General features: G+C 41.9%; 1 protein-coding gene and 1 pseudogene across 1 annotated transcript in view; one reads left to right on the top strand and one right to left on the bottom strand.

Moving 5' to 3' along the window:
* Nucleotides 1–4,755, bottom strand: part of GTF2A1L (general transcription factor IIA subunit 1 like) — a 45,120-nt gene extending 40,365 nt beyond the window's left edge. The window contains 3 exon segments of the mRNA NM_001204843.1: nucleotides 1,762–1,885; nucleotides 2,408–2,509; nucleotides 4,720–4,755. Coding sequence (NP_001191772.1) covers nucleotides 1,762–1,885; nucleotides 2,408–2,509; nucleotides 4,720–4,740 — 247 coding nt within the window. The 5' untranslated portion in view covers nucleotides 4,741–4,755.
* Nucleotides 4,756–10,623: 5,868 nt separating this feature from the next.
* LOC100682955 lies at nucleotides 10,624–12,076 on the top strand (annotated as a pseudogene).
* The last annotated feature ends 260 nt before the right edge of the window (nucleotides 12,077–12,336 follow it).

Genomic DNA, 12,336 nt, shown 5'->3' with positions numbered 1-12,336 from the left:
AAGATGGAACAAAGGCAAATGACTTACTCCATTGTAGATTTAATTTGAACTTGTTATCAAGAGATAAAAAGGTTGTAGAAGTAAGTTAGTTTAGGTTATTTTAATCAGGCTTTTAAAAGCCTACAATGAGAAGCTATAATTAAGAAGTACTTCAATTTTATGAGGCTATTTACTTCAAGAATCTTATTGTAGGGAATCTAGAAATGAAAAGGGATAAAAACAAGACCTGTATTGCATTTTTAAAGGATACATATACTTCCTCCTAAACCTTTTCATTATAAACGATGTAGAAGAGAATAAAAATTGTCTTGTTTAAATGTAATTATTTCTATTATTCTAACTTCCAAGAAAGAGAATAAGAATACGGTGTGGAAAAAAAAAAAGAAAAGAAAGAAAAGAAAAGAAAAGAAAGAAAACGGTGTAGAGTGAAAGCCAGCTAGACATTAGTTGCAAGACTATTTTGTGATTTAAATCACTGGTAATATTACCATCTTGCGGCAAAATCAAGTATTGCAATTTTGAATGACAAAGAACCTGAGAAGAAGCTTTTGATAAAAGACAGTCTAGTCTTTTATTCATCTATGTTGGCTACCCTCCAAATCATTCCTAGGTTTAAAAAAAAAAAAAATCTTTAAAAGTTCTTCAATAAAGAAAAAAAGAATGTTATTCAAAATGAGAAATAAACAAGACGACCTAATAAAATACTTAACAGTTAAAAATGAATGCAAAGCCAAAATCCTAGAAACTAATGTAAAATGTTTCAACGTGTCAACTTAGTAATTAAAATTTCTATGGCTAATTCTAATAAAGCAAAGTTACACTTTATAAGCATTGCATTAGATGAAAGTTATGTCTGATAATTCAATATTCGTTGTTAACTTATTTTATAAGTTTAACTGCTGCCACACTTAAATTCTCTTATTTTGTAATAAATAAGAAGCTAGTCTTCTTACTATTTTCTCTTCAAAGGAAAAGGACATGCACCAAGGTGAATTTTCCCAAGTGTACAACGAACAACCTAGTTATTACTGACAATCTAATCCAAAATCTACCCTCACTTCTGGCAGACATTAATCTAATTCAGCTAAACCAAATAAAACCTACGTGTGTGTGTGTGTGTGTGTGTGTGTATACACACACACACACACATAAGAAGAGCATAAAAATTTTTAAGAATCAGAAAAGAAGGGATCCCTGGGTGGCACAGCGGTTTGGCGCCTGCCTTTGGCCCAGGGCGCGATCCTGGAGACACAGGATTGAATCCCACATCGGGCTCCTGGTGCATGGAGCCTGCTTCTCCCTCTACCTATGTCGCTGGCTCTCTCTCTCTCTCTCTGTGACTATCATAAATAAGTAAAAATTAAAAAAAAAAAGATAAAAAGAATCAGAAAAGAAGAAATAATGGCTAGAAAGATATCACAGTATCATTTATCTTTTCTTAGCTTTTTCCCTGGACTCAACCCAAATTCTCTGAAATAATCAGCGGGTACTCCCAAGAGCCCACAAGCTATGTAACTTGTTCCTCTAAAATAACACTTAGTCACCTCTAAGGACTTCAGTATTTTAAAAAGCTAGCTTGAATTAATTTATTTTGTTGCCAATAATTACAGGATGATGGTTTACTTGGTGTTCATTTAATAGTAATGGTTTTAAGGTCCAAGCCCTCTCACCTTAAGAACATTACCCTAATACAAAAACCACCACCAAATGAGAATTTGTTCTGAAGATCCAAATAGTACTAATTTACTAGCTGTATCCAACCTGTTGATGACTGCAATGTTTGGTGCAAGCTGTTTGGCAACTGAAGGGTGAACACAGGTGAATGGACGCTATTTCTGAAGAAGTCTTCTGTTGCTTTAGACTGCAAAACCTTTGTTTCCCAGAGCTGTGGAGAAAAAAATACTCACTGTAAAAAAAAAAAAAAAAAAAAAAAAAGAATAGGATACTTATGTCTTTTTTTAACTTTTTAAAAATGTCTGCTGATGGCACAACTAATGGGTAAGCACTAAACTATAATTAAGAAGCTAAAACTATAATTTATCAGGTTTTTTTTTGTTTGTTTGTTTTTGTTTCTTCTTTAAACGTTTGAATAAATTCCCCAGGGAAGCCATCTGGCCCTGGACTTTTGAATTTATCAGTTTTTATTTTTTATTTTTTTTTTTTTAAAGATTTTATTTATTTATTCATGATAGTCACAGAGAGAGAGAGAGAGAGGCTCAGAGACACAGGCAGAGGGAGAAGCAGGCTCCGTGCACCGGGAGCCCGACGTGGGATTCGATCCCGGGTCTCCAGGATCGCGCCCTGGGCCAAAGGCAGGCGCCAAACCGCTGCGCCACCCAGGGATCCCTGAATTTATCAGTTTTTAAAGAAGAAAAAACAAAAAGGGCAACTTGTCATGGCTACAAACCTGCTTCAAGTCTTTTAAAACTTGTTCTTCTATACCTTCTTCAGCAAATAGATCCCGCACTCCTTCAATTACATCTTCAATTACAGATCTGTAGAGTTTAGGCTACAAAAAAAGCAATTGTTAACATTTTAAACTCTCAAGTTCAGTGCATTCAGCCTTAAAAGACATGCAGTGTACACTTTCATATGGTTTAAAGAAAAATCACCATGAGGATTTTTACTAAGTGCATTCTACTCCCAGTATAGTCTTAACTGTCCATAAATTGTATGTTAGCTTCTGACCTACAGTCTCAGGCTATCTATAAGGCTGACTTACTACAATCAAATAAATGTGAGATAATTCATCAAGATGTTAGGTTACAATTATGTAACTTGATTTTTCTGCCAGAATTTAACCTTCTCCCTCCTTTTAAAATTGGAAATTCATTTAAGGCAGGTGGAAATGAACTTTGTCTTCGATTTATTTTTTTCCTCAAAGAGGCCAAAGGAGTTTTTTAGGTGTTTTGTTTTTGGGTTTTTTTGTTTTTTTTTTTTTTTTTTTTTTTAGAGTTGACTATACTACTTCCACATATGCAAATAAATTGCAAGCCAATTAAGACTGGGAAAGTACTTACAATAGAGTAACCAAAGCCTATCCCACTGTCAAAATACACGTAGTCCAAAAAAAAAAAAAAAAATCCTGAACCACTGTCAAACAAAAGCGCATCTTGCACCAAAACGGATTCCTAGTAGAAACTAGCCAGGCCACTAGGACCAGTAAATACTCTGAATACTCCTGCTCACAACAAGAGTAGTCAGGTTTAAAACTAATCCCTCTAAGCTTATGAATAGGCCAATCAGTCACAGGTTATTCACAGGCATTTCCATTAAGTGCCCTCGATTAGTTTGAGAACTGTTTACCCTAATCAAGGCATACGGAATTGATACTTCAGTGTTCCTCCCAGTTTGATCCCATTTACAACGAGAGGAAATTACTACTAAGGCTAAAAACTTCCTTAAGATCCACACCCAAGGGAAGTCCCCGGGTGGCTCAGCGGTTTAGCACCACCTTCAGCCCAGGCCGTGATCCTGGAGACCCGGGATCGAGCCCCACGTCGGGCTCCGCCCCGTGCATGGAGCCTGCTTCTCCCTCTGCCTCTCTCTGTCTGTCCATCATGAATAAATAAATAAAATCTTTAAAAAGGGGGAAAAAGCTCCACCCTCAAGAGTATAAGAACAGCTGTCAAAAAAATAACCCATCACAACACACCTTTTCAAAAAAAAGCAAAACAGGTACTGAACATACTTTCTCTTCTGGAACTAAAGTCAAAGGCTTTATGTTCTCTGCCTTTACTGTTAACCAAAACTACGTGCAGTCCAGGAGATCCATCTTAATCTCTTCTCTATTTAAAAGAAAACACACACACACCCTGCTCAGAGCTCACCATCACATAAAACGGTGGTGAACACACGGTAAGCTTATGGTCAAGCCCGAGTATTTTACAGATCTTAAAACACATTAACGTTAAAAAAAAAAAAAAAAAAAAAAAAAAAAAAAACGACGGATACACACGGAAATAGTAACACGTCTCTGAAAACTGGACCCTTTTATGCTGCTGTCTACGTGCACACGGAGCCCGTAACCTGACAGCTCCGGTCCAACCTCGCTGCCTTTCACCAAATGTGAAGTTCGCTCAGGTGAGCTGAAAACAAATGCGGATCCTGGTTGTTTCTCTTGAATTCGGCTTCTGAACATTGATAGGGCATTTCCCAGGTGCCACTCGGCCCGTCAGTCCTCAGCGGGAGGTAGCGGGGCCCCTTAGGGGTAAGGAGGTAAGTACGAGGTTTGCCTTTCATTCCCATCGCTCACCTAAGGCGTCAGGATGGGGAAACAGGGGGGAAAAATATGCGTGGGGTAACACGAAATACCAGATTACTGGTTATTTCAACCCAACTCAACAATGGCCATATACCAACATTAGGGATTACAAATTAGGCTACAAGTGAACTCGGGGATTTCCTGAACGCACAGGAAGGCGGGGAGTGGGCGTGGGCCCAGCTCTAACCCCGCAGGCGCCTGCGCGGGGAGGCCGGGGGCCGCGGCGGCTCCGTGCCCCCAGGGCGCCCAGGCCCCACTTCCGGCGGAGCTACTGGTCCCCTTCCGCTTCCTCCACGGCGGATGGCGACAGCGGGGCCGCTCGGGGAGAGGGCTCCCTGAACGTCCGTGAGGGGCCCCGAGGGGTACAGCGCGTACAGCGCGGGGCTGCCGTGCCCCCGGGCCCGCTCTCCCTCTACACAGAGCCCAGGCCTAGAGTCCAGCTTGGCCCTCCTTACCACAGGGTTGACGAAGGCCATGATGGCCGCTCTGCCGCCTGCCCCCTCGCGCCTGCGCAGCACGCGGGGCCGCCCCGAGGCGCCCTCGCCGCCCTCGCCGCCCTCGCCGCCCTCGCCGTCCGCTTTGAAGACGGCCGTGCACGTTGCCTGCGTGCTTACGCAGGACGCTGGGGGCGGGGCCGGGGAGGAGGGAGGGGCTAGTGGGCGGGTAGGTCTGCGGGAGCGCAGAAGCCCGCCGGGGGCACCTGTGGTTCGGGGCTGGGCGTCCGCTGAGCTCAGGCGGGGATCCCGGGGCGCTGGAATCCAGTACCCTGCGGGGAGCCTGCTTCTCCCTCCGCCTGTGGCTCTCGGAAATAAATAAATAGTTTGTTGTTGTTGTTGTTTAAAAAAAAAGCTGGCTACACTGCAGTCAAGTGCGATCTAAACGGTTTTGGGCCGGTCCACTGACCCCTGAAAAATCCTTTGTTTCTCAGTCTGTAAAATAAAGACTAACAGGGGAGACGCGATGCAGTGGTGGCCCCCTGTTCACCTGCGGCTCGGAAGGGGGTCGGGCCAGGGAAGTGGGGAGACCAGGGGCCTCCGCCCTCTCCTTGCACCGATGTTCACCCCTCGGCCTGCGCCCCACGCACAGCCGGACTCCGGTACAGATTCAAGAGCCCAACTCTTCTAAGATTGATTCTCAAAGTGTAGGACGGCAACATCCGCATCATCTGGGAACCCGTTAGGAATGCAAACTATTGGGCCCCACCCCAGACCTACCCTACCCTCCTACGATGGGGCCCAGGGTTCTGGAATTTTAACATGCCCTTCCAGATGATTCTGAGGGTCACCGTCCCAAGACAAAGATTCTCAGCTTTGGCTGCACCGTGAAGTCACCTGGAGAGTGTAATCAACATTTGGCACCTGAGTCTCACTCCAGAGACTCTGATTCTATTAGGCAGCTTAGGTGGAGAACGGCTGTTAAGTAAAGTCAGCACCCCAATACTGCCCAGGCTCCTTTTCCCCTCCAGGGAGAAAATCACCATCTCTCGACCTACAATAATTCCCTTCCTCCCCCCGGAAAGCGTGAGCATCTAGGAGCACACCTTGACTAGGGCTGAAGGTAAATCTAAGCATAGATAATGTGGAGTCTTAAGAAAAAGTTATCTATTGCCACAACTCTATCTTATCTATAGCCTTTCTATTCTGCAGGTAGGTCCTGACTTAACCAGATGGCTAGGTTATTTAATGATTTAAAAAGCATATTAGATTTTAAATTGGCTGTTTATTTATTTGTATGTATAAATTCAGTACAGCTATTTATGCCCTACCACTCTGTATTTGCTTTGCCTGGGTCAGGTAACTTAGAATTTGTGAGTTTCAAGCACCTGATTTATATGAAGCTTTTTAGAAGACTTTCTGAAATTAAAAACTATCTGAAATCTCCTTTACAAAAAGTCAAGAATTTTATATAGTAATTTTTAATGATTGTATCTCTACCTGGCAATTGACTACCAGAAATATTCAAAGTGACTTATCTGTCACCCAAAATAGAAAAGCTAAAAGCAGTCATTGATTCCTACTGATATTATAAATCCAATTAAATACTCAAGCTGAGAAATAAGAAAGCTGAAAGGTCTCTTGTTTTCCAACTTTTCATAGTCAAGTTTTAAGACCTTATTTTTACATGCATATGATTGGTAGGTAGTCACCGAACAGCATATTGTTTTATATTACTTCCTCCTATATTTTACCCTTCTCAAGGCTATACTGTAGATCATACATTTTTGAAATTAAATTTGCCCTTTAGTCCCCATAAAAAACTATGACTAAGAGTTGAATTATTAATACTTAGTATACTTAGTAGACTCAGATCACAGAAAGGTTATGTAACTTTGGAGAAGAAATGTCAGCAATTTTCCATTTGCCCCTGTGGTCCATCTGGATGGTCACTAGTAGACTCCAATGTAATTTTTTCCCAATAATAAAAAATTTCCCAATAATAAACAATCAATAAACCATGAACCTTACCTCCCGGCATTCACAATTTCGTGTTGTCTCCTCCCACGTTGTGCCATGGTTTGTCTGGGTGGCCAATAAAATAAAAAAGAAGTGATGTTGTGTCATTTCTGAGATGAGGTTAAAAATGACTGTGGCTTCCATCCCTGAGATTCCTTCAGATCACTCTCTTTGGAAGAAAATAGATGTCATGTTGTGAGGACACACAGGTAGCCTGTGGAGGGGCCTGTGTGACAAGGAACTGAGACTGGCCCATAGCTAGCAAAGATCAGAAGCCTGTAGACAAATCACATGAGTAAACTTGGAAATTGATCTTTCCCCATTTGAGTGGTCAGATTATGCAGCCCTGACTGACAGTTCAGCTGCATCCCTTTAAGAGACTTTGAACTACAATCATCTTCTAGGCATCTCATGATTTTCAACCCTGAGAAATTGTGTAAGATAATAAATACATGCCATTTTAAGCAGTTAAATTTGGGGATAATTTGTTACACAGCATGAGATAACTAACACAAGGCCCATTGTCTGATTGGATTGTGACTAGTGAAGGTTTAGTTTTCCCTCATTGTAATCTCAGCATTTAAAGTTTTTTGAAAACCCTCATCAATCACAAGAGCATTTGGAAAGTATGTAAAAGAATCTTTATAGACTGATATTTGATGGCATTGACCCCAGGTTATCATCAAACAAGCAAACTCTTATAGTTATGTGATGGTCGTGATTCTTTTGTCAATTTTCAAACCCATCAGGAAGTGTGTTGCATACACAAAACACTTTTGATGCCCAAATTGAAATTTTAAGATCCCAAAGCTTCAGTGAGGCAATTTTCAGTGACTATTTTTTATGTTAGTAAATAGAAAATAAAAAAGATATGCTGAGCTTTAGTCCTTCTTTGAACACTCAGTTCTTTGAAATTACACCTGAGGCAAAACACAAAGCTCTTCCCTAGCTGCCCATCACAATTCAGAGCATCAGATTTTCATTTTCCTCTGCTTTGTTTACAGACTATAATATATATGTCATTTATAACTAACACCAGTTTTGCAACATTTAACAAATCTAATAATTGGATTAATTTCTTTGTATTCTGTATATTCTCATTATTTTTGCCTGGAGGTCTCAGTGATACTATTACAAGGCTAACAAAACAATTTCACTTTGCTTATTGTGAGAAAAGCCCAGATCTATGAAGTCCTTTCTCTGAATGAGAATTTTTTTTTTTTTTTAAAAAAGGTGTTTTAGAGACAGACCATTATCTTTTACATATTAAATTTTACAGTCAAATACAGGACATTTCAATAACTGTATAGACTCTAAATAATATATTTAATCAGTAAGGAAAAATACAAGTTAGTCTATGAACAGATGGCTTAAGGCAGCAAATATTCATAATTAGTTTCTGAACATTTTGCAACCAGTGCACTAAGCTCAGCAGTATTGCATTTCTCTGCCTGTTTCACCCTTCACATCTTCCAGGAAATGAAAATCCAGATAATCTCTGCCTCACCTTGTAACTTTGAAATGGTTACAATGTTGATAGTTCTGATTTATTTACATTCTGTACTTTTGTAACATTTTCTATTTTGTAATCCAAAATCAATTTACATTATTTGAACATCAGATATTGCTTCACCATGATGAATTCCCCCTCCCCACCCCAACAGGATTTCAGTTAAAATGACTGTGCCACAGGATCCCTGGGTGGCGCAGCGGTTTGGCGCCTGCCTTTGGCCCAAGGCGTGATCCTGGAGACCCGGGATCGAATCCCACGTCGGGCTACCGGTGCATGGAGCCTGCTTCTCCCTCTGCCTGTGTCTCTGCCTCTCTCTCTCTCTCTGTGTGTGACTATCATAAATTTAAAAAAAAAAAAATTTATAAAAAAAAATGACTGTGCCACAATGCTATGGCCAACTGGTGATTGTATCACACAGTGGAACACTCTTAATGATCACATTACTGCCTCTTTCAAAATGTTTTAATATTAAAGAGATGTATACACTGTGTATGTATGAAAATTAGTGATTGTAATTAACTCACTGAAAGTGTGGAGGATGACTTCAAAGACAATTTTCCCCATGGCTACTTTCTCAACATTCTCATCAGGGTCTGATAAGGATTCAGTAATTTCCTAGCTAACAAATGATTCCATTTTAATTCTTTAAATCACAATGTGTATAATCATACATGAACATGAAATATTAGCAAGGATAATGTCCATTGGCTCCAGTTAATTTTCCAACCTAAATCTCTACTTAGAGAAGATAGAAGTAAAGACCAATAAAACTAAACTTAAAGCAATGATTTGGAGAGAACAAACTAGCTTTGTTTCCAGAATAACTATACTTTTCTTCTTACCTAATTTGTCTCATTTTATAAGAGGTAAATGGCAGCATCTTGAATATTCTAGATTGTTTTCTTAGGTGCTTCAAATATCAGGAGAGGCAGGGAAAACATGGAGTAGACACACTTCTTCCTATTCTTTCATCTAAATATAGCCAAAAAAAATCTAAATATTATATATAAAGCAAACATAAGAAGACCCTGAAGGGTGGAGAGAATTGCTCAGTTAGGGACCCAAAGAATGGCACAGCAGTGAAAGTGAACTCCCTGGTTTTCTTTTTGCCTCATGTATCCCAAACTGGGTGCTGGTGAAGTTTGCAACCCAGAAACACCACCTGTCACAGACAAAAATGAATGAAAGCCTTCTCTTTCTAGCCAAAGGACCAGGAAAGGGGTACCAAGACAGAAAATTCTTAAACAACAACTACTCTACTGCAGCCAAACACATTGAAAAGATAGGCTCCAACCCCCACCTGTCAGAAAAGGCATATTTGGGAGTTTAGGCTTCCAGTCTTGCCTACATGTCATGAAGTACAGCCATGCCCACGATGTCACTGGAGACCACATGGGACACTTGGACTTGCACTCCACTCAGCTTTATGGAGACATCCCTTCCACTCAGCAGGGTTGTGTCAGAGAAGGCCAAAACTTTGATTCCTGCTGGCAATAGTGAGACCTGCCCTTGCAGTACCAGCAGAGGCAGTGTGAGAGGGAGCAACAAGGCACCACTCCCTGTCTCAGCCTGGGTGACATCAGTGGAAGCCTAGTGGGGAGCCTGAACTTCTCCCCACCCAAGAGTAATGAGAGCTCCTCCCTCCCTGGGTTGTCAACAGAGGCTGAGTGAAGAATATGCCTTCCCCCTCCACTCAGCAATAGCAACATGCCACTCTCAACCTCCCCCACTGACTCAGTGTCACAGGAGACCTGGCAAAACAGGTTTAAGTAAGATCCAGTCTCATAATAACCAAAATGTCCTGCAAGCAATTGAAAATCATCTGTCATACCAAGAACCAGAAAAGTCTCAACTTGAGTGAGAGGGGACCCCCGAGTTAAGTGTCTGCCTTAGGCTCAGGTCATGATTCCAGGGTCCTGAGATTGAGCCCCATGGTAGGGTTCCCTCGTCAGTGGGGAGTCTGCCTCTCCCTCTCCCTCTCCCTCTCCCCCTCCCCGGACTTGTACACATGTGCGCAGTCTCTCTCTCTCTCTCTCTCTCTCTCTCTCTCTCTTTCTCATTCTCGCTTTCAAACAAACAAACAAAAACTTAAAAAAAAAAAAAAAGACAGTAGACACTAACATAGAGATGAGTACGGTGTTGGAATTCTCTGACAAGGATTTTAAAGCAGTCTTCCTAACACCGCTTTGATGAACAATTAAGCAAGCAATTTAATAGCACTTTAATGAAATGAAATTCAAATTCACAAGTGAAAACCTAGAATAAGTCTCCACAAAGAATTAGATGACATAAAGAAGAACCAAACGGAAATTTTATGACCAAATAATAGAATAACTAGTGACGTTTCCAGAAGCTCGGAGTGTCGTCCATGGGGACAGAACTTCATGGTCCTGATGTCTGACCATGGAGATGTGAGCCTTCCGCCCGAAGACCGGGTGAGAGCCCGTCCCAGATGGGTAGCACAGTGGAGATAAATGAAGACATTCCACCCCGATGGTACTTCCACTCTGGAGTTGAGATTACCCGAATGGCATCCATTTACTGTGAGGAAGGCCACATTGAACATGCCTTCATCCTCTATAACAAGTATATCACGCTCTTTATTGAGAAGCTCCCAAAGCATCGAGATTGCAAATCGGCTATCATTCTTGAGAAGAAAGACACAGTAAGGAAGTTAAGGGAAATTGCATTTCCCAAAGCAGCAGAGCTGAAGGAAGAGCTATTAAAACGATATACCAAAGAACATAATGAAGAAAAGAAGAGGGAAGCGGACGAACTTGCCCGGAATGTGGCCATCCAGCAGCAGCTGGAGAGGGAACGGCAGAGGGTGGCAGCAGAAGCAGCAGCAGCTGGAACAGGAGCAGTTCCATGCCTTTGAGGAGATGATCCAGAACCAGGAACTGGAAAAGGAGCGGCCGAAAATCGTGCAGCAGTTTGGGAAGGTGGACCCTGGCCTAGGTGGGCCTCTGGTGCCGGACTTGGAAGCCCTCCCCGGACATATTCCCCCCAGCACCTGTCGCATCTGCACAGCCTGCAGACTGTAATACCGCTGTAAGGCCTGCCAAGCCACCTGTGGTAGCCAGGTCCTTGAAACCTGGAGCATTGAGCAACTCAGAAAGTACTCCTGCCATCGATGGACTGCGCCATGTGGTGGTACCTGAGAGGCTCTGTCCACAGTTTCTCCAGCTAGCCAGTGCCAACACAGCCCGAGGAGTAGAGACATGTGGAATTCTCCGTGGAAAACTGATGAGGAATGAATTGACCATTACCCATGTTCTCATCCCCAAGCAAAGTGCCAGGTCTGATTATTGCCACACTGAGAATGAAGAAGAGCTTCCTCTACAGGATCAGCAGGGTCTCATCACACTGGACTGGATCCATACTCATCCCACACAGACTGCCTTCCTTTCCAGTGTTGACCTACACACTCAGTGCTCCTACCAGATGATGTGGCTGGAATCAATAGCCATTGTTTGCCCCCCCCGCCCCGCCCCCCACAAGTTCCAGGAAACTGGATTCTTTAAATTAACTGACCATGGACTGAAGAGATTTCTTCCTGTCGCCAGAAAGCATTTCATCCACACAGCAAGGACCCACCTCTCTTCTGTAGCTGCAGCCACATGACTGTTGTGGACAGAGCAGTGACCATCAGAGACCTTTGATGAAAATTTGACTCAAACACCTCCCAAGAACTATAAAACCATACCAATGTACTGTAGCCTCTTAATTTAAACTTTCCAGAAAACTCTGTTAGCCTTTTAGACAGAATTGAAAGTGGGTATCATCTGGGGGAGAACTAATTTTTCTGTTTCTGGTTTAAAAGGAAATAGTTGGCTCTACTTTTTAGGCAAGTGTGGAAAATGGCATGATCATGCTAAGCAACTCTTCAGTCTATCTGCAATGAAAAAATTAAGTTGAAAGAATGGTATAATGAACACTTATCTATGACCTTTGTTCTCGATTCACCAGTTGTGTTAATATTTTTTCCCCTCTAAACTATCCTTCTAATTTCTCCACCAATCTGCTTATTGTTTACCTTTGGAATTATTAAGGACATCTATGTAGAAATTGGGAAGCCGTTTAGGAAATCTTTGGGTTTTCCTGTG

Source organism: Canis lupus, chromosome 10 (genome assembly GCF_011100685.1).
Source record: "Canis lupus familiaris isolate Mischka breed German Shepherd chromosome 10, alternate assembly UU_Cfam_GSD_1.0, whole genome shotgun sequence".
In the NCBI taxonomy this organism is placed as follows: Eukaryota; Metazoa; Chordata; class Mammalia; order Carnivora; family Canidae; genus Canis; species Canis lupus.
The sequence above is the reverse complement of the archived record's forward strand: the minus strand, read 5'-3'. Positions and strand labels throughout refer to the sequence as shown.